Source organism: Odocoileus virginianus, chromosome 10, assembly GCF_023699985.2.
Source record: "Odocoileus virginianus isolate 20LAN1187 ecotype Illinois chromosome 10, Ovbor_1.2, whole genome shotgun sequence".
In the NCBI taxonomy this organism is placed as follows: Eukaryota; Metazoa; Chordata; class Mammalia; order Artiodactyla; family Cervidae; genus Odocoileus; species Odocoileus virginianus.
Window position 1 is genome coordinate 4,444,309 of NC_069683.1, and position 22,114 is coordinate 4,466,422.

The window sequence follows — 22,114 nt, forward strand, 5'->3', positions numbered from 1 at the left end:
TTTGCATATTCATAATATCTATGTAGTTTCATAAGTATACATGCATATTCATATATATATGTATATATATACATATATATCTGGAGGTAGAAACATATGCAAAAGCTGACTTTGCATTTGTCTGTTGTCAGATCTGTGACTGTTATGATCAAATTTCTTTACCCATTTTTTCCCTTTTTCTTATTTAATTACTGCTAAGGACCTCAAAATTATCTAATTACCTTTCAAGGTCTAACATGTAAAATATAAGTAGAGTTGTTAAGGTTGTTAAGGGCCATAATGAGGTTGAGGACACATTACATCAAATCCTTATTTATTTCATATTCTAAACTTCATGTGAACATATGACTTGCTATGATGTTTTATTTGTACTATAAACTTCTGTGGTATATCACACGGAATTTGCATGATGATGAGAAGAACATATTATTTTTCTGATGGAAGTTTAAGCCTCTCTTTCAGAGTGGTCTGGAGAATGGTGGTGGAGGGGGAGGGTGTTGCTGAGCTGGGCCCGGCGGTGGAGCCTTACTGATCACACTGACCTTTCGTTATCTGAGATCAGCTCACAAGAGAAACAGCAAAGAAAACATGAAAACAAACACATACAAAAATTGAAAATTAAGAAGCTCAAGGCAGAAAAATACAAATCAAAAGCTAATAGAAACCAAGCTGATCAGGAAAGAGAAGCATTTTTTCAGAAGAAAGTGCCCTCCGTTACCTAGAGCAATTCTTATCCTGAAAATAGGCTACACAACATATTTTTTGTTTTTGTTGTTGTCTGTTTTACTGTTACTCATAAACTCATAATCTTTAATGTGAGTCAAAAGAAAGAGTCTAAGATTATTTTTTATTTTTACATTGTGGTATTTTCGGATGCTGGATTTGATGTATTAACAAAAGTACAAAAAAAAAAATGGGTAGCTATCATGTGAATTGATTTGAAATCATCGAATTATTTTGTCCGGTTTTGCTGCTGGACACAGTGCATCTGAGTGACTTTAAACATTTATTTAGTTATTTATTTTACTGTACAACACTTTATTGGTTTTCCATACATTGACTTGAATCCTCCACGGGTGTTCCTGTGTTCCCCATTCTGAACTCCCCTCCCACCTCCCTCCCCATCCCTTCCCTCTGGGTCATCCCAGTGCACCAGCCCAGAGCATCCTGTCTCATGCATCAAACCTGGACTGGTGATTCGTTTCACATATGATAATTTACATGTTTCAATGCCATGCTCCCGTATCATTCCACCCTCACCCTCTCCAACAGAGTCCAAATGACTATTTAATACATCTGCGTTTCTTTTGTTATCTTGCATACAGGGTTATCATTACCATCTTTTTAAATTCCATATATATGCATGAGTATACCATATTAGTGTTTTTCTTTCTGGCTTACTTCACACTGTATAATGGGCTCCAGTTTCATTCACCTCATTAGAACTGATTCAAATGTATTCTTTTTAATGGCTGAGTAATATTCCATGGTGTATATGTACCACAGCTTTCTTATCCATTCATCTGCTGATGGGCATCTAGGTTGCTTCCATGTCCTGGCTATTGTAAACAGTGCTGCGATGAACATTGGGGTACGCGTGTCTCTTTCAATTCTGGTTTCCTCAGTGTGTATGCCCAGGAGTGGGATTGCTGGGTCATATGGCAGTTCTATTTCCAGTTTTTTAAGGAGTCTCCACACTGCTCTCCATAGTGACTGTACTAGTTTGCATTCCCACCAACAGTGTAAGAGGATTTCCTTTTCTCCACACCCTCTCCAGCATTTATTGCTTGTAGGCTTTTGGATAGCAGCCATTCTGACTGGCATGAAATGGTACCTCACTGTGGTTTTGATTTGCATTTCTCTGATAATGAGTGATGTTGAGCATCTTTTCATGTATTTGTTAGCCATCTATATGTCTTCTTTGGAGAAATGTCTGCTTAGTTCTTTGGCCCACTTTTTGATTGGGTCTTTTATTCACAGATGGAATCCAGAGGGACAAAATCCACCAGAGTGGAAACAGACTACATTGGTGGAGTTCATCTTGCTTGGCTTCTCTGATATTTCTGACCTTCAAGGATTTCTTTCTGGGATGCTTTTAATCATGTATAGGATTATTCTGATGGGAAATAGTCTCATTATCATAATAACCAAGATGGATCCTTCCCTCCAGACTCCCATGTATTTTTTCCTAGGGAATTTTTCTTCCTTAGAAATATGCTATGTATCAGTCACTGTCCCTGGGTTATTGACAGATCTCAGTAGACAAATTAGAAATATATCCTCTCTAGCCTGTGCTTCTCAGATGTATTTCCTTCTGGTGTTTGGGGTCACTGAGTGCCTTCTTCTGACCTCCATGGCTTGTGACAGGTATGTCGCCATTTGCAACCCACAGCTGTACTCTCTCCTCATGAACAGTAGGCTGTGTGTCCAACTGGCCGCTGGCTGTTGGGTCAGTGGAATTACTACATGCATAGGATTTACTTGCCAGATCTCTCTACCCTTCTGTGGCTCTAACCAGCTGAATCACTTCTTCTGTGATGTACATCCAGTGCTTAACCTTGCCTGTGGGGACAATTATATGATTGAGATATTGGTTTATGTGGTCGCTGTTCTAGTTGTCACTATTCCTTTATGTTGATTCTTGGATCTTATGTGAGAATAATTGAGACCATCTTGAAGCTGCCTTCAGCCACTGGGCAAGCCAAGGCCTTCTCCACCTGCTCTTCCCATCTCATGGTTGTGACTTTATTCTTTGGATAAAGTCTCATTACATATTTAAGACCAAAGTCCAGTCATTTGATAGGAAAGGACAAATTTCTCTCTCTTTTTTACACTATTGCCACACCAATGTTTAACCCTATGGTATATTGTCTGAGAAACAAAGATGTTACGGTGGCTTTGAGAAAATTCCTACTAAAATTGGACTGTGATTTAAAAATATTAATTCATAAAATTGGTTTCTTATTCATTACAGTCTCCACTCAATTTCTGTTGTTTTCCTATTAGCTGTGACTTCATATTATAGGTAAATGATCTGTTATTTTTATATCACATAAACTCTGATGTTATTTTAAATAGAAAAATAATCTCAGACTCTATTCAGGGTATTGAAATGTTTGATATAACACATAGCATTCATTAATGGATCTTGTGAACTGTTGTTGCTTCTTAATTTTGCAGAACATTGCCTATGTTTTCTCTTTCCAATGAGATTATTCAACTTTCTTTCTCTAGTCCCCATGTGTAGCCTGAAAACTAATAGGCATCAAATTAGCTTTATCAGATGAAAAGACTAAAAGCATGGTGTAGCAGGCCTGGTATTGATGGTTCCACTAGAAGATGAGTGTTTGGGAAACAATTATACTTGAGGCATCATATTCAAGACACGAAATGTTAACTCATTAGCAGTTGTACCTCTGCCGACTGTAGAGAACAGTGGGAAGAAGCAGAGATCATTTGTTGCATTTAATTCGAGAAAGGCTTTCCAAGTTTCCATATATGCTGGTAGGGCATCTTCAGACACTGGTTTCTGGACAGTTTTCATGTCAGAACATACTACCTGCATGAGAAGAATATAGTTTTTAGGAGAACCATTATTCTGATTGATAAAGGGTGGCAAAGAGAGATTTTCCAGCCATGGCTGACTCGCCGACTTCCTGGATACAAGATCACTCCTGCAGAGATTTCCTTCAACATAACATGCAAAGAAAGCCTTCCCAAATTTGATTCTCTGGTTTTGAATACTTATTCCGGCTCAAAACTCTTATTTTTAACTGGGTGATTTGCTCTGAATATGCCTTTTAACATTCTGTCTATTATTATTATTTGCTTTGAGATATCCTTACTTTCCTCAAGGAGATGGTGACTGAAACCATGATTTTAAAAGATGCTTGCTCCTTGGAAAGAAAGCTATGGAAAACCTAGACAAAGTATTAGAAAGCAAAGACATCACTCTGCTGATAAAGGTCCATATAGTCAAAGTTATGGTTTTTCCAGTAGTCATGTATGGATGGGAGAGTTGGACCATAAAGAAGGCTAGGTGCTGAAGAACTGATGCCCTCTAATTGTGTTCAAGAAGACTCTTGGCAGTCTTTTGGCATGCAAAGAGAGCAAACCAGTCAATTCTAAAGGAAGTGAATGCTGAATATTCACTGAAAGAACTGATGATGAAGCTGAAGCCACAATACTTTGGCCACCTGATGGGAAGAGACAACTCATTGGAAAAGACCCTGATGCTGGGAGTGATCGAGTTTAGGAGGAGAAGGGGGCAAGAGGGGATGAGATGGTTGGATGGCATCATGGACTCATTGGACTTGAGTTTAAACAAACTCTGGGAGATAGTAAAGGATGGGGGAAACCCAGCATGCTGCAGTTCATGGGTCACAGAGTCAGACACAGCTGAGTGACTGGACAACAGCATAGGATATTAAATACAGCTCCTTGTGTGTATATATACACATGCATGTGAGGGCACACACTCACACACATACTCTGACCTTGCTGGTCATCTATTTTGTAAATAATAGTTTGTATCTGCTAATCCTAACTCCAAATTTGTTCCCCCTACACTTTTTTTCCTTTGGTAACTATAAATTTGTTTTCTATGTTTGTGAGTCTCTCTGTTTTGTAAATAAGTTCATTAGTATCATTTTTTTAGATTCCATGTATAAATGATATCATACCATATTTGGATATTTGCCTTTCTCTTTCTGACTTGCTTCATTTAATATGATAATCTCTAGGTCAATCCATGTTGCTGTGAATGGTATTATTTTATTCTTTTTTGTGGCTAATATTCCATTGTATATATGTACAATATTTTTATCCATTCATCTGTCAACAGACATTAAGATTGCTTTCATGCCTTAGCAATTGTAAATAGTACTACTATGAACATAAGGGAGTATATATATTTTCAAATTATAGTTTTATTAGATAGATACCCAGGATTGTGATCACTGGATCATATGGTAATTCTATTTTTGATTTTCAAGGGACTTCAATAAGTTTCCCACAGTGGCTGCACCAGTCTGCATTCCTACCAGCATTGCACTAAGAGCCCCTTTTCTCCATCAGCTCTCGAGCATCTATGATTTGTAGATCTTTTTTGTTTGTTTTTTAATGGTGGCTATTTTGACTGGTGTGAGGTGACACCTTATTGTAGTTTTGATTTACATTTCACTAATAACTCCTGTTGTTGAGCATCTTTTCACGTGCCTGTTGGCCATCTGTATGTTTTCTTTGTAAAAATGTATTCAGGTCCTGTCAATTTTTTCTTGGATTTTTTGCTGTTTTGCTGTGTTGTTGTTATTGGGTTATATGGGCTCTTTGTATACTTTGGGAATTAAGCCCTTGTCATTTGCATGGTTTGCAAAAGTTTTTACCCAGTCCTAAGTTGTCTTTGCATTTTGCTCATGGTTTTGTATGGTGGCAAAAGCTTATATGTTTCACTAGATCCTATTTATTTATTTCAATTTTTATTTCTACTACCTTGGAGATTGAGCTAAGAATATGTTGCCATGATTTATTTATTTCTCTATGCAAACAGACTCTCTTCATATGGACACACAGTGTGATCCATTTCTCTTTGTGATTTGTGTTTTTGGTGTGGAATATTTGTAGTTTAAATTCTTTGTAAGATCAGAATCACAGACAATTTCAACAAACAAATGCAATTACAGAATCTTTAAAGTATGTTTTTTTTAATATATTGTCTTATTTAATCAGAGTAGAGTATTTAAAAGGGTTTTTAAAAAGGGTTGAAGTGAGTGTCATTTTCTTATTTATTTCACTCAGTTACTGAGTTGGAACAAAGGTTAAACTCACTGAAACAAGGGGAGGGGTGAACACACACATGAACACACATAAACAGAAAAGAAAAAATAATAACTTGGTAGTGGGCTCTGCACCCTTTTGGAATATGCTAAAGCTACAAGGATGCAATTAAACAGCCAATTAAAATTAATATTTTTTAAACATTGGGGAAACATTAAGGTAACAAAGAGATCAATAATCACATGAGGATGCAGGATCCACATCCTGTTTGACTGCATCTAACTGCATGTGATCTTATTTTAACTACCTCTGAGATTAGAGTTTATGCCTTTAGAGGACTGATGCCACAATCAAAACCTGTAATCCCATCCTCATGGTTACCCAACCCTCTTCAAGGAAGACAAAATAGAAGGCAGCAATGTGTATATGCTGAGTGTCTCAGATTTTTACGAAGAGGTAATTCCAAATTTCTCTGCTTTTCATTTCATTTAGAAAATGAAAATCTTCATTTCACTTTTGTGCCTCAACTGAGTTATTTGGCTTTCTAATAAAAAAAGAAAACAATAAAGTAGACAAGTTAGCAATGGGAAGGATGCTGTTAAGTACTTGACGCTGCCATTGACTGATGGGTCAGGTACAGTGTGTGCTAATATTAATGCATGGCATTAATTGGGTAGGTGCTTGGTAATGAAATAGTTGTTTGGTTTAATTTAAAACATGACAAAATCATGTTTATGAATATGGTAAATGTCAAAATGGTGATTATTTGAAATGGACTTTTTTTACTGCATGGGGAATAGGGAAGTGATTTTCAAGTGTTGATGCACAGATTTTTAAAAATTTATTTATTTTAATTGGAGGTTAATTACTTTACATAGATTTTAGAGTTGCAGAATATACAAAGTGGTCCTGAGGAGAAAAAAATTGCATTGATTTAAACTCACATACCTGTTCAGACAATGGGAGAGACTTCAGCTAGAATAGTTTGGTGCTTTGCATTTTGGACGTAGGCTAGAAGAGAAAGTATAGAATACATATATTGCATTTGCAGAAATTGAAGTGAAATAGGTGTACTTAGCCCAATAATTTGAGAATCCTTCAACCCAGGTGTATTTTAACATGGAGAATTGTTTAGTAAATTCCAATGCTTGTTCTTGGAGAAGGAAATGGCAACCCACTCCAGTATTTTTGCTTGTGAAAATCCCATGAACAGAGGAGCCTGGTGGGCTACAGTCCATGGGGTCACAAAGACTGGGACATGACTGAGCAACTAAGAACAATGCTTATTGATTTTTTCACTAATTTTCTTCTTGCTTCACTTTTTCTATACATTATGCTCTGTTATCCTAGATTTTTTTTCATGTGTGACTAATTTTATTAGGCCTACTACTTCCTGTGACCTTTTGAGAGGAAAATATTTAGAGTGAATTCAAGTTTAAGCATAAAATGTCTGTAATAAATGGCCAGAAAAAATTATACTTTGCTCACTGAGTTCATCCTGTTGGGTTTGGCAGACTCATTGGAGTTACAGATTACCCTATTTTGCCTTTTTTCTGTGATTTATACACTTACAGTTGTGGGGAATGTTGGAATGATTCTCTTAATCAGAGCTGATTCCCGACTTCACATACCCATGTATTTCTTCCTGGCTAACCTGTCCTTTGTAGATGTTTGTTATTCATCCACCATCACTCCAAAGATGCTGGTAGATTTATTATCAGAGAAGAAGTCCATCTCCTTTGCTGGCTGCTTTCTGCAGATGTATTTCTTTATAGCCTTGGCCACAACTGAATGCATCCTTTTTGGGTTAATGGCCTATGACCGCTATGTGGCCATATGCAACCCTCTCCTTTACGCCTTGATCATGTCCAGGACGGTCTGCCTGAAAATGGCCGCAGGGGCTTTTACAGCCGGTCTGGTGAACTCCATGGTTCACACAGGTTGTATAAGCAGCTTTCCTTTCTGCAGTTCCAACATCATTCATCACTTCTTCTGTGACAGCCCCCCACTTTTTAAGCTCTCATGTTCTGACACACACCTGTATGAAAGTATCGTGTCTACTTTTGCTGGTGTGAGTATCGTTGGAAGTCTGCTGGTGATTCTCACCTCCTACTGCTGCATTCTCTTCTCCATCTTCCGCGTGCACGCAGGGGCGGGGAGGCGCAAAGCGTTCTCCACGTGTGCGTCTCACCTGACAGCCGTCATCCTCTTCTATTCCACCTCCATCTACACTTATCTCAGACCTACTTCCAGCTACTCCCTGACTCAGGACAAAGTGGCTTCCGTGTTCTACACTGTGGTGATCCCCATGTTGAATCCTCTGATCTACAGCCTCCGGAACAGTGAAGTGAAGAAGGCTTTATGGAATGTGATTACTAGGAAAAGGATTCCTTCATTTCTGTGATTGATTAATTTTCTGAACTAAATAGAGTATATAGTTTAACTTTCAGAAACTGGATCAAGCTTATCTTCATTAAAATTTAATCTGTATAATCATGTTCTGGTAATGTTCATGGACACGAGTCCTGTTAGATATAACTCATCAAACTTATGTAAGATCATGAAACTTTTTTTCTAATCAATGTATGTTTTCCTATAGGTCTCTAAAATGTGATTTATTCATAAAGCTGTCTTGGTTATAGAAATAAATGGTCAAGTATATGGAGATAACTTTTGCAATGTCACATGAATCTAGTTGTGTATTATATTTGTAATTGTCTGCTTTTTTACTGTATTTTTTCCAAATTTATGATTTGTAAAGGATTGTATATATTGCATGTGCAAAAATGCTTTCTTTTTTTTTCCATTTATTTTTATTAGTTGGAGGCTAATTACTTTACATCATTACAGTAGTTTTTGTCATACATTGAAATGAATTAGCCATGAATTTACATGTATTCCCCATCCCAGTCCCCCCTCCCACCTCCCTCTCCACCCGATCCCTCTGGGTCTTCCCAGTGCACCAGGCCCAAGCACTTGTCTTATGCACCCAACCTGGGCTGGTGATCTGTTTCACCCTAGATAATATACATGTTTCAATGCTGTTCTCTTGAAACATCCCACCCTCGCCTTCTCCCAGAGTCCACAAGTCTGTTCTATACATCTGAGTCTCTTTTTCTGTTTTGCATATAGGGTTATTGTTACCATCTTTCTAAAGTCCATATATATGTGTTAGTATACTGTAATGATCTTTATCTTTCTGGCTTATTTCGCTCTGTATAATGGGCTCCAGTTTCATCCATCTCATTAGAACTGATTCAAATGAATTCTTTTTAATGGCTGAGTAATATTCCATGGTGTATATGTACCACAGCTTCCTCATCCATTCGTCTGCTGATGGGCATCTGGGTTGCTTCCATGTCCTGGCTATTATAAACAGTGCTGCGATGAACATTGGGGTGCACGTGTCTCTTTCAGATCTGGTTTCCTCGGTGTGTATGCCCAGAAGTGGGATTGCTGGGCCATATGGCAGTTCTATTTCCAGCTTTTTAAGAAATCTCCACACTGTTTTCCATAGTGGCTGTACTAATTTGCATTCCCACCAACAGTGTAAGAGGGTTCCCTTTTCTCCACACCCTCTCCAGCATTTATTGCTTGTAGACTTTTGGATAGCAGCCATCCTGACTGGTGTATAATGGTACCTCATTGTGGTTTTGATTTGCATTTCTCTGATAATGAGTGATGTTGAGCATCTTTTCATGTGTTTGTTAGCCATCTGTATGTCTTCCTTGGAGAAATGTCTGTTGAGTTCTTTGGCCCATTTTTGGATTGGGTCATTTATTTTCCTGGAGTTGAGCTGCAGGAGTTGCTTGTATATTTTTGAGATTAATCCTTTGTCTGTTGCTTCGTTTGCTATTATTTTCTCCCAATCTGAGGGCTGTCTTTTCACCTTGCTTATACTTTCCTTTGTTGTGCAAAAGCTTTTAAGTTTCATTAGGTCCCATTTTTTTATTTTTGCTTTTATTTCTAAAATTCTGGGATGTGGGTCATAGAGGATCCTGCTGTGATTTATGTCGGAGAGTGTTTTGCCTATGTTCTCCTCTAGGAGGTTTATAGTTTCTGGTCTTACATTTAGATCTTTAATCCATTTTGAGTTTATTTTTGTGTATGGTGTTAGAAAGTGTTCTAGTTTCATTCTTTTACAGGTGGTTGACCAGTTTTCCCAGCACCACTTGTTAAAGAGGTTGTCTTTTTTCCATTGTATATCCTTGCCTCCTTTGTCAAAGATAAGGTGTCCATAGGTTCGTGGATTTATCTCTGGGCTTTCTATTCTGTTCCATTGATCTATATTTCTGTCTTTGTGCCAGTACCATACTGTCTTGATGACTGTGACTTTGTAGTATAGTCTGAAGTCAGGCAGATTGATTCCTCCAGTTCCATTCTTCTTTCTCAGGATTACTTTGGCTATTCGAGGTTTTTTGTATTTCCATACAAATTGTGAAATTATTTGTTCTAGTTTTGTGAAAAATACCGTTGGTAGTTTGATAGGGATTGCATTGAATCTATAGATTGCTTTGGGTAGTATAGCCATTTTGACAATATTGATTCTTCCAATCCATGAACACAGTATATTTCTCCATCTGTTGGTGTCCTCTTTGATTTCTTTCATCAGTGATTTATAGTTTTCTATGTATAGGTCTTTTGTTTCTTTAGGTAGATATACTCCTAAGTATTTTATTCTTTTTGTTGCAATGGTGAATGGTATTGTTTTTTTATCAGAGAAGAAAACCATCTCCTTTGCTGGCTGCTTCCTGCAGATGTACTTCTTTATGGCCTTGGCCACAATTGAATGCATCCTTTTTGGGTTAATGGCCTGTAACCGCTATGTGGCCATATGCAACCCTCTCCTCTACTCCTTGATCATGTCCAGGACGGTCTGCCTGAAAATGGCCGCAGGGGCTTTTACAGCCGGTCTGTTGAACTCCATGGTTCACACAGGTTATGTGAGCAGCTTGCCATTCTGCTGTTCCAGCACCATCCATCACTTCTTCTGTGACACTCCTCCAATTTTTAAGCTCTCCTGTTCTGACACACGCCTGCATGAAAGCATCTTGTCCACATTCGCTGGTGTGAATATGGTTGGGACTCTGCTGGTGACCCTCACCTCCTACTGCTACATTCTCTTCTCCATCTTCCGCGTGCACGCAGGGGCGGGGAGGCGCAAAGCGTTCTCCACGTGTGCGTCTCACCTGACAGCCGTCATCCTCTTCTATTCCACCTCCGCCTACACTTATCTCAGACCTTCCTCAAGCTACTCCCTCACTCAGGACAAAGTGGCTTCCGTGTTCTACACTGTGGTGATCCCCATGTTGAATCCTCTGATCTACAGCCTCCGGAACAGTGAAGTGAAGAAGGCTTTATGGAATGTGATTACTAGGAAAAGGGTCCCTTCATTTATGGGATTGTTTCGTGAATTTTCTGCATTAAATAGAGTACATTGAAATTTGAAAAGCTTGATGTAAGTTAGTTTCTCATTAGAGTATTTTCTAATTAATTAAGTCCATTCATATTCACATACATGTATCCAATTAGATATAAGCAAAGTTTTTGAAGCTATATATAAAACTATGGAAGTGTCATCTAATCATTTAATATTTCCTTTGGGTTCTCAGAAATAGGGATAACTTGTAAAGAAATTTGGGTTATGGAAATAAGCAATTCAGTGATTAGAGTCAGAAGTGACAATATCACATGAAACTAGCCATGTAGAGTATTTGCAGTGTGTCAATTTATTTTTTCCTGATGCATATTTTTTCACAGTTTATAATTTGTAATGAGTGTTATATACAACATGTATCAAACTTTTTAAACTTTAAAATAGATTCCAGTTTTATTTATGGAATTATTTCCTGCAGAGTTGCTTAAGTCTAAATTCAGGAATATCCTTTTAATAGCAACATTAAACATGCCAACTATCATTTCCTTTATCCCTGGAAAAATACACATATCTGTTAAAGAAAAAAAATATGAATTGGTGTAAAAGAGTGCTGTTTACAAAACTGCTGTCTGATTTGAATGCACAAATTTATGGTAGTTTTTCTTCTATTTCTGTTTTCTTCTCACAAGTTCCCTAGCCTTCTCTCACTTACTCTGTTCCAGATGCTATTACTGCAGAAACACAAAGACACATGCACACATACTCAGCTAATCACATTTCAAAGGAAAATAAACAGTATAATGTCAAGAAGGTAAAATGCAAATGGCTAAGTGTAGAAGAATAAAAACTCCAATATAAAATAGCTGATTTTATGTGAAAATATGTAAACTGTATTGGTTAATGTGCACATAACTTTACTGCAAATACGTAGTAGTAATGGTAATGTTAGTTGCTTAGTTGCATTCAATTCTTTGATACCCCACACTCTGTAGCCCACCAGACTCCTTTTTCCGAGGGATTCTTCAGGCAAGAATACTGGAATAGGTTGCAAATATATAACTTATTGCATTTAGATAGCTCTATTGCCAATCTGTAGCCTTATAGAAATAATTTTAAAACAAATAGCTTTATTGAAACTATATGGGATGTATGTTAAATGGAAAGTGCGACACCAGAAAACAGAAATGTGGTCATTTTTTGCTAAACTGAGATATAATTTACTGCCTTGGTTTGGAAATTGATGTGTACTTATATTAGTGTTCTCTTTAAACTTTGTGATACTAGCCCTTCTGTAGACACATTGCTATGTCAAATACTCTAAATTTGTGAATTGGGCTCAAAGTGTTAAATCTCCTGAAATTGTATTATCATGTTTCCCTTTGTTATAAAACAAATAAGATGAAAAAATATAATTTATTAGTCATGGTTGCTTTGTGTGTGTCAGTCATTAACTCATGGGTAAAGGAAAACAAAGATGAAAAATGCATACATACTTTTTATACATCTGTTTGATTGTCCTCTATCTCCCTGGTGTCTGACTTTAAATTTTCTCCAGTCAATACTGAGGAAGATATGGAAAAGAATTCCCAGTCTAAAAAAAAATACAACTATAGACAAAGAGAGATAAATACTTTCTCTTGGTTCTTATTTGAACGGCTGCAATAAATAGATTGGTTGAACCATCTTTGTATAGCAGGCACTGTGGACTCAATCACCTGTGGCCAGGTGGGTGCATTCGCATGTTAGTGCAATGGCCATGTGGAATGTGGGAGATGAGTGTGAGGAATGTTCTTAGATAATTTATGCAGAGGGAGAGCAGGAAAAAGGAGTGCATCTGCGCTAACTGGGCTAAGCTCTGATAGAGATAGGAAACGCCTGCATCTCTGAGATCCGAGTGCTCTCGAGCAGAAATTTGCGCAGAGTCGGATGCGGCCGAGTGATAAACACATAGGCATCCTACTTCAGGGGAAGCCTCGCTGCAGACAGTCCCTCCGGGGCAGATGGCTTTGACGTCCCCACCGGTGGCTTCCTTGGCTTCTGGCGTCATGTGCGGGTTTGCAGCCAAAATAGGGAGCAGCGGAATTCTAGGAGATGTCCTCTTGTCACCGAGCCCAAGTTCGCCCTGCTCTCCACATGACAGGCCAATGAATGAATCTGAGAGACAGGTGTTGAGGCAAGGAAAATGACTTTGTTCAGAAAGCAGCTGACCCTGAATAGTCCCTGGAAGGACTGATGCTGAAGCTGAAGCTCCAATACTCAGCCTGATGTGAAGAGTCAACTCATTATAAAAGACCTTGATGCTGGGAAAGATTGAGGGCAGGAAGAGGAGGGGTGACAGAGGATGAGATGGTTGGATGGCATCACTCAGCTGTCATGAGTCTGAGTAAACTCAGGGCAACAGTGAAGGACAGGGACGCCTGATGTGCTGCAGCCCATGGGGTCGCAAAGAGTCAGACATGACTGTGTCTGAACAATAATTGTCACATATGGTTGATTGTTTTCTTGAGGCCAGTTGTTTCCATGATATTTTCTTCAGCCATTTATTTTGGTCCCCTGGTCCTGGTCAAAATGCTCCTCCTTTGATAATTCTCGCTTTGCTGACTTTATGGCCTTGGGTTTCTGTGGTCAAGTCAGGAGGAAGGAGCAGGAAAGTTGCAGGAACGGGAACCCCTTCCAGAGCTCAAAAGGGTACTCTCATCTAACACTCAGAAATGAATTGTCCAAGGAGACGCACTTGCTGACAAAGTAAGAGACTTTATTGGGAAGGAATGCCCAGGCAGAGGCCAGAATGGTGAGGGAACCCAGGAGGACTGCTCTGCCTCATGACTCACGATATAGGGTTTTATGCTGATGGAATTGATTGCCAGGTTGTCCTTGGCTGGTCATTCTGACTCGGGATCCTTCCTGGTGGTGCACGCATTGTTCAGCCAAGGTGGATGTCAACGAGAATGCTTCTGGAACGTGGTAGAACACATGGAGTCTCCATTTGACTTTCCCCAGATTGTGGAAAATCTGACTTTTCCCAGATTGTTGATGGTGTCTTGTTAGTTCCTTACCAGGACTTCCTGTGGTAAAGTAATTCATGCGAATATGTACTAAGATTTCTAGCCAGGGTGGGGAGTTTCAGTCAGTGTGTTTCCCCCAACAGAAGCAATGAGAATGCCATGCACATGAATCAGCAACAAAAATGCATATTAACAAAGAATACAGATTTTAGTTCTCAGCAATGACAGGAATGTAGCCCACCAGGCTCCTCAGTACATGGAATTTCCCAGGCAAGAGTACTGGAGTGGGTTGCCATTTCCTCCTCCAGGGGATCTTCCAGACCCAAGGATCAAACCCGGTTCCCCGCATTGTAGTCAGATGTTTTACCATCTGAATCACCAGGGAAGCGAGGTATAACAAAAATGTATATATGTTAGATATTAAAGAGGTCATCATGCAAGTATGTTCAGCATGGGTGTGTGTGTAGGGGGCCTGAATTGTTTCAGTAGCATCGGATTCTTTGCCACCCTATGGATTATAGCTGGCCAGGCTCCTACATCAGAGATTTCCCAGGCAAGAAAGCTGGAGTGGGTTTCCATGCCCTCCTCCAGGGGATCTTCCCAACCCAGGGATTGAACCCTGTGTCTCCTATGTCTCCTGCATTGGCAGGTGGAATCTTTAGCACCAGCGCCACTTAGAGTATGTTCTGAAGTGAAGTCGCTCAGTGGCGTCCGACTCTGTGACCCCGTGGACTGTACCCTACAAGGCTCCTCTGTCCATGGGATTTTCCAGGCACGAGTACTGGAGTGGGTTGACATTTCCTTCTCCAGGGGATCTTCCCGACCCAGGGATCAACCCCCGGTCTCCCGCATTGCAGGCAGACGCTTTACCGTCTGAGCTACCAGAGAGTATGTTCTGAGTATAAAGCAAATCTGTCAAAATCAGAAGCAAAGACAGCTCTAAAGAACACTTTTGAAACAGGAAAGCATTTTTTAAGCAGCAGTAAGATGGGAAAAATATATCAGACATTTGCGTGTACCATATGTAGTTTATCTCATTTCCCTGCTTCATCCATAAAGTTCCATAAACAGATACAGCTTTTGTTGGTAATAAGAATATTTTCAAGCTTCAGCAAGGAGGTTTTTGTAAGAATTCCTCCCAGCGGTGAGTGTTGTGTGTGTGTACTCGGGGCGAGGGGGGCGGGATAGAAGACGCATCTTCCTTTTCTGGCTACAGGGAGCTCATGTCGGAGCCTAGTCATGACCATCAGTTTCTCACTGTGTGCACACTGGGCGTTTAGGGATCCTTTTCCAGGAATAACGTGGTTTGAGTCCCAGGGTTCCTGGTCCAAATTCTGTGTATAACACAGTCGTGAGGTTCCTGCTGGCACATGCTGCGTGGTAAGTGCCTGCCCTAAAACCTGTGGGGATGGTAGGGGCACATGATTTAGAGTCAGAAAACACAGTCTTTATTGTTTTGCTGCCGCTGCTAAGTCGCCTTAGTCGCGACCCCAATAGACAGCAGCCCACCAGGCTCCCCCGTCCCTGGGATTCTCCAGGCAAGAACACTGGAGTGGGTTGCCATTTCCTTCTCCCATGCACGAAAGTGAAAAGTGAAAGTGAAGTCGCTCAGTCGTGTCGACTCTTACATTCCTTTAGAGTCGAATCCTACATTTTTGGCAGAGAAAGTGGGATCCAGCCGGTAGACGCCTGTGTTAGGGACTATTTGAAATTACCCAACTTCCCCTAAGAGAAGTATGGTAAAATAACTGCAAGGGAGTAAAACCTCCAGACTAAGGAAAAATGCTGAGACTCAAAATTCGAAGAAATAGTCTCCTAATACAGTGTAGATGAGCAGAAACTCAGGCGTGGAAAATAACTCTGTTACAGGGACAATAGCAAAGCTTAGTCTGTAAATATTAGATTCATGCTTAAAGTGCTTCTCTCCACAAAATACATGCATGTGGGTTGAACAAGAGAAGTGTAAACTACTAAATGTTCAAAAAGAAAGAGGAGTTTTTAATTTAGAAAATGTTATAAGCAATGGTTGTTCTTGGGACTTCCCTGGCAGTCCAGTGGTTAAGACTTCACCTTCAAGTGCAGGGGACGCGGGTTCAATTCCTGGTCAAAAAACCAAAAAACATGAAACAGAAGCAATATTGAAACACATTTAATAAAGACTTTAAAAATGATCCATATTAAAAAAAAAAAACTTCAAATGATATAGTTGTTCTTAATCTTTGTTTATAGATGTCATTAATGAGCTGTATGTGTCTATTCAGGGATTCCCAGGGTGTCTGAGAGATAATCATACTTTGAATAAAATAATCTTAGTTTCACTTAAAGGTGAGAATAAGTAGAGAATGTTCAGATGATAATGATGTTTGGTTTTCGAAAAAAGACTATCCAGAGGAATTATAGAGAATAAAATAACACAGGTAAGAAACCAGTTGATAAAGAATTTGAACATTTTCCTACAGATACTGTTGGACCATTCAAAGTGTTTCTTCTTCTAGGACATCTTTGTCCACTGACTGCATTTAGAAAATGGAGAAGGCATGAAATTATATTCTGTGGGAGACCTGAAGGAAAGTTTGGTCTGCCATGGAAGAATTGTTTGCAAAAACACAGCAACTTAATTGCCAACATGAGCATTTAACTAGCAATTTGCATTTAACTAGCAATTTAGATGTATAGAGGGAAAAGAAATATTCCCTTGAGGAAGAAGTGAGGATTTCCTCTATAAAAAGCCTTGCTTTATAAAAGCAAGTTAAGTTCTTGTTTAAAAATCTTATAGATCTTAAACAATGTAATAGATTGAAATATATTTAAAAATTCATCAACAGGAGTAAAGTAACCAGACAAATTTGAAAAAGGTAAATATAAACTATTCTGTATTAATATTCTATTTTAATTCAACATAGTTTCTAAATTTCAGGATCAAGATTTAATAAACAATATCAAACAAATATGGACTTTCCCTTGTGGCTCAGATAGTAAAGAATCTGTCTGCAATGCAGGAGTCCCAGATTTGATCCCTGGATTGGGAAGATCCCCTGGAAAAGGGAATGACTACCCATTCCAGCGTTCTTCCCTGGAAAATTTCAGAGTAGGTAGGCTACTCTCCAAGGTGTCACAAAGAGTCTGACATGACTGAACGACTAACACACATGTCAAACATCTGAAATCATGAGTATAGATGGGTTGAACACCTGTTTATTCTTTAAGGTAGCCTTATTTAAGCTAAATTTCTTACTTCCTGCATTAAAAAGTTAAATGATGTGCTTGAAGCATTTGAAATATATGTTTCTAATGTGTCTATTGTTAACATAATAATAACATATTATTCATTTCTAGAAATAATCTATTAAGAAAAATGTAATCAAAGAATGCTATATTGCATTCAAATTAATCAAACATATTTTGCTAAATTGTCAATAAAGTAAATGTTGCCATTACAACTAAAATAATTTTAATGAGAAAGAATCACCTTTTATTAGTGAATTTCCTTCTATAGAGCTTCCTGAGTGGCACTAGTGGTAAACAATCTGCCTGCCAGTGCAGGAGACATAAGAGACATGGGTTCGATCCCTGGGTCAGGAAGATCCTTTGCATGAGGGCATGGCAACCCCCTCCAGTATTCTTGCCTGGAGAATCCCATGAACAGAGGAGCCTGGCAGGCTACAAGGTCGCAAAGAGTTGAACACATCTGAACATATGAGCACTTCCCTCTATAGGGAAATATATGAAGCATTTATGCTTTTTTTTTTTCACATCCAAATTATAATTTCCTGAAAAATAATATTTAACTTAACCTATTTGGTTGATTTTTATTATTGTTTATGTTAATCAAATCAGACCACAAACAGGGAAGGAATTGGACATAATATCTGACTACATTTGTGAAACTTTTATATATATTGATATTTCTTTTCCCTAGGAACATTTAATTTTGGCAAAAAAGTATTTAAATGTCCCAAATTACTGCTGCTCTTGCTAAGTTACTTCTGTCATGTCCAACTCTGTGCGACCCCATACAAGGCAGCCCACCAGGCTCCTCCGTCCCTGAGATTCTCCAGACAAGAACAGTGGAGTGGGTTGCTATTTCCTTCTCCAGCAAAATTACTAGGATTAAAAATGGTTAAATGTCAAAAAGTTGTGTTTCTAAGCAATGAGATGTATTTTAATACAGTAATTTGGAATTCTAATCCTTGGAACGTTATGAACTTGAATATAAAAGCTTTGTCTCTTACATTCTTAAGAGTTTTAACTTTCTCACTCTTTAGAAAATAACCATTTCTAATAATGATTTCTACTTTTAAGTTAATTCAGAAGCATTTATGAAACAGTAAATTAGGGCAGAGCCTTATGCCATATCTTTATAGAATGAGTTATTAGACATAATGTTAAGGGTAAAAAGGATACATAAATAGCCAATAGAATATTGTGTTAGATGTTTTAGACCAGACATAGATGAGATTGATTGGGGAATAAAAATCATGGAAGTCAGACAATTAATAGTTAGTTGACGGTTTGACTATAAATAGTAGTTTATCTGCTTTCTCCATTCTCCATTTAGCCATAATTTAAATTAAAATGATGAGACATATGGATTTTATTAGAATGTAGATGTAACATTATAAATCATTTAAGATTTTTTTTCTGCAGATGAGTTTATAGCTCCTGACTTCAAATCAAATCTCCCCAAATCACAGAACACAAGTGTGTAAGAAAGTACCTGAGAAAGTAAGTGTGTAAGAAAGTACCTGATTAAGACTAAAGCCCATGTCCTAGTCCAATTGTGCAAAAAGAAAATGCAGTCAAGAAATGTAAATTTAGAGAGAGAAGATCATTTGAAAATTACAGAAACAAATCTCACTATCATGATGGAATTTGTCCTCTTGGGTTTCACTGATATTCCCCAATTTCAATGGTTTCTTTTTGGAATATTCTTAGTCATCTATGTGACTATCCTGTTGGGGAATGGCGTCATAATTCTAATAACCAGAGTAGATGCCACTCTTCAGACGCCCATGTATTTTTTCCTCGGCAATTTTTCCTTCCTAGAAATCTGTTATGTATCGGTCACTCTTCCCAGGATGCTCATGGACCTTTGGACCCAGAGAGGAACCATTTCTTTTTTCACTTGTGCTACACAAATGTGCTTCTTCTTCATCCTTGGAGCCACCGAGTGCTTCCTCCTGGCCGTGATGGCCTATGACCGCTGTGTGGCCATCTGCGACCCTCTGCACTATCCCCTGGTCATGCACCCCAAGGTCTGCGTCGGGCTGGTGCTTGCCTCCTGGCTCAGCGGCACTCCGGTCCAAATAGGCCAAACATGCCAGATTTTCTCTCTGCCTTTCTGTGGCTCCAACACAATCAATCATTTCTTCTGTGACATTCCGGCATTGTTAAAACTGGCTTGTGGAGACATCTTTGTGAATGAGATGGTGGTCTATATATTCGGTATATTGTTTGTCACTGTTCCCTTTTTGCTGATACTTGGATTCTATATCAGAATTATCTCCACCATCCTGAAGTTGCCAGCAAACACAGGGCGGACCAAAGCTTTCTCCACTTGCTCTTCCCACATCACCGTTGTACTTTTATTCTATGGATCAGCCACTGTCACCTACTTAAAGCCTAAATCAAATGAGCATGAAGGACTAGACAAGCTGATATCTCTCTTCTACACCATTTTGACTCCAATGTTCAATCCTATCATATATAGTCTGCGGAACAAAGACGTCAGAAAGGCAATGAGAAAATTTCTTCCCTAATTATCAGGATTACGAGACATTTGAAATAATACAGAAATTATGCTGCATTTATGTATGTAATTTGCTCACAGACTTAATTGAAATTTGCTGTTCAGTATTGTCCTAAATGTTTAAATGCAGCTCATGCTGTAACTTCCTTTTAGTATAGAGTTATGTCCTCAAGTTTATGGCAATTGTGTTCATTTACTTAGCAATGGTTTACTCTTCAAGATCAGTTTTCTCCTTACTGTAAACTAGTAAGTAGAGATGTCTAAGTAAACAAGAAGGTGTGATATTCAGGATGTGCTATAATTGAAATTATGCCATTTTCCCTTTTTTTTATGCCTTTCTATACTCTACTTTTATATACTCTATTAAATAAATAAAACACCCTCAGATGCTACAGAATCATTACTAAGTGATTTCCTCATAGGAAAGAAAAAAGCCTAAACATGTAAGGCTATAAGTATGAGAAGTACTTATAAAAACAATAATGTGGAGTGTAATGTTTATTGCAGCACTATTTTTCTAAGCAGTAAAAAAAGGAAAACAATGCTCATATTGAGAAAGTTTTAATAAATATTGTGCATAAATATAATAGAAAAATATGGAGTCGTTAATAAAACACATTACATCTATATGGTAAGGGCCCCCAGTAAATCATTTATTCTTATATCCATGTTTTTTTGTCATTCCTTCCTAGACTGACCCTTTGTTTAGCTATATGATTACCTTTGGCAAGGAAATTTTAGTAAATATGAATAGCACTTTGGCATTAGAATTTGTCCTCTCTAACAATGGAAATCTTTTCATCACTGTGTTAAAAAGCTCACTCTAGACTCCTGGACAATTAAAGAGCACATACAAAGAAGCTACAGCTATGTATAAATGATATAAAGATGGAATCAATCTCAACAGACTTGCAATCTGCTACTTTAAGGGTTTTTGAATCAATTACACAACATTCTTTACATGTTCCTTAAAGTGTATATTTTTCATGGATGTTAAAAATTTCTCAATCTCTTTCTATACTAAAATGTGCATTTTAATTGTTGTTTTGGAATACTCATATATGGTAAATTTTTCTAAGTACTTTGATGTCTGAAAATTTCCTTCACAAAGTTAATATCTTTGGTCTAAAATAAAATATTAAAAAGCAGAGACATTACTTTGCCAACAAAGGTCCGTCTAGTCAAGGCTATGGTTTTTCCAGTGGTGATGTATGGATGTGAGAGTTGGATGTGAAGAAAGCTGAGCACCAAAAATTAAATGCTTTTGAACTGTGGTGTTGGAGAAGACTCTTGAGAGTCCCTTGGACTGCAAGGAGATCCAACCAGTCCACCCTAAAGGAGATCAGTCCTGGGTGTTCATTGGAAGGACTGATGCTGAAGCTGAAACTCCAATACTTCGGCCACCTGATGTGAAGAGTTGACTCATTGGAAAAGACCCTGATGCTGGGAGGGATTGGGGGCAGGAGAAGAAGGGGATGACAGAGGATGAGACGGCTGGATGGCATCACCAACTCGATGGACATGAGTTTGAGTAAACTCCGGGAGTTGGTGATGGACAGGGAGGCCTGGGGTTCTGTGATTCATGGGGTCGCAAAGAGTTGGACACGTCTGAGCAACTGAACTGAACTGAAAATAAAAGTCTCTCTGCTGAGTATTGTAAATCAAAATTTGAATGACCTTCAGTATTACTACAAAGGAGTAAGACACACACACTGTTAGATACTGGGAGTGAGGATAAAAATTTATGACCTTATTTTTTTAAGTCTACAGTTGTCAACACAATGGTACATGCATCTTTATTTTTTTAAGGAAAAAAATTACCAAAAAATACCAAAAATGTAAAACTAAACAAATAAACAAAACGCAAACAGACAAGTCAGATTATGAACATATGTGACACAATGACATTAAATTTAAATAGTATTTTGTGAGTTGTGGAAAATGGTGAAAGGAGGGAGCATGAGAAAATATCTACATATGATAGACATGTTCCTTATCTTGGTTGAAACAGTGGTTTCACTGGTGTACACATGTGCAGCATATATCTAATTATAAGCTTTCAACATTCACTGTTTATTGCATTTCATGCACTAGGGCTTCCCAGGCAGCTCAGCTGGTAAAAATCCACCTGCAGTACAGAAGACGCCAGGTCGATTTCTGGATGGGGAAGATCCACTGGAAAAGGGACAGGCTGCCCACTTCAGTATT

At 38.4% G+C, this 22,114-nt stretch overlaps 3 protein-coding genes and 1 pseudogene across 3 annotated transcripts; all 4 read left to right on the plus strand.

Annotated features, from left to right (window-relative positions):
* Window positions 1-3,006, plus strand: part of LOC139037229 (olfactory receptor 10AG1-like) — a 6,578-nt pseudogene extending 3,572 nt beyond the window's left edge.
* A 4,228-nt stretch (window positions 3,007-7,234) lies between these two features.
* Window positions 7,235-8,179, plus strand: LOC139036982 (olfactory receptor 5F1-like). The gene has a single exon (XM_070472831.1). It carries the CDS (start codon window positions 7,235-7,237, stop codon window positions 8,177-8,179), a length of 945 nt encoding a protein of 314 aa, XP_070328932.1.
* Window positions 8,180-10,466: 2,287 nt separating this feature from the next.
* Window positions 10,467-11,216, plus strand: LOC110129687 (olfactory receptor 5F1-like). The gene has a single exon (XM_020881169.2). It carries the CDS (start codon window positions 10,467-10,469, stop codon window positions 11,214-11,216), a length of 750 nt encoding a protein of 249 aa, XP_020736828.2.
* A 7,734-nt stretch (window positions 11,217-18,950) lies between these two features.
* Window positions 18,951-19,916, plus strand: LOC110129689 (olfactory receptor 10AG1-like). The gene has a single exon (XM_020881170.2). It carries the CDS (start codon window positions 18,951-18,953, stop codon window positions 19,914-19,916), a length of 966 nt encoding a protein of 321 aa, XP_020736829.2.
* The last annotated feature ends 2,198 nt before the right edge of the window (window positions 19,917-22,114 follow it).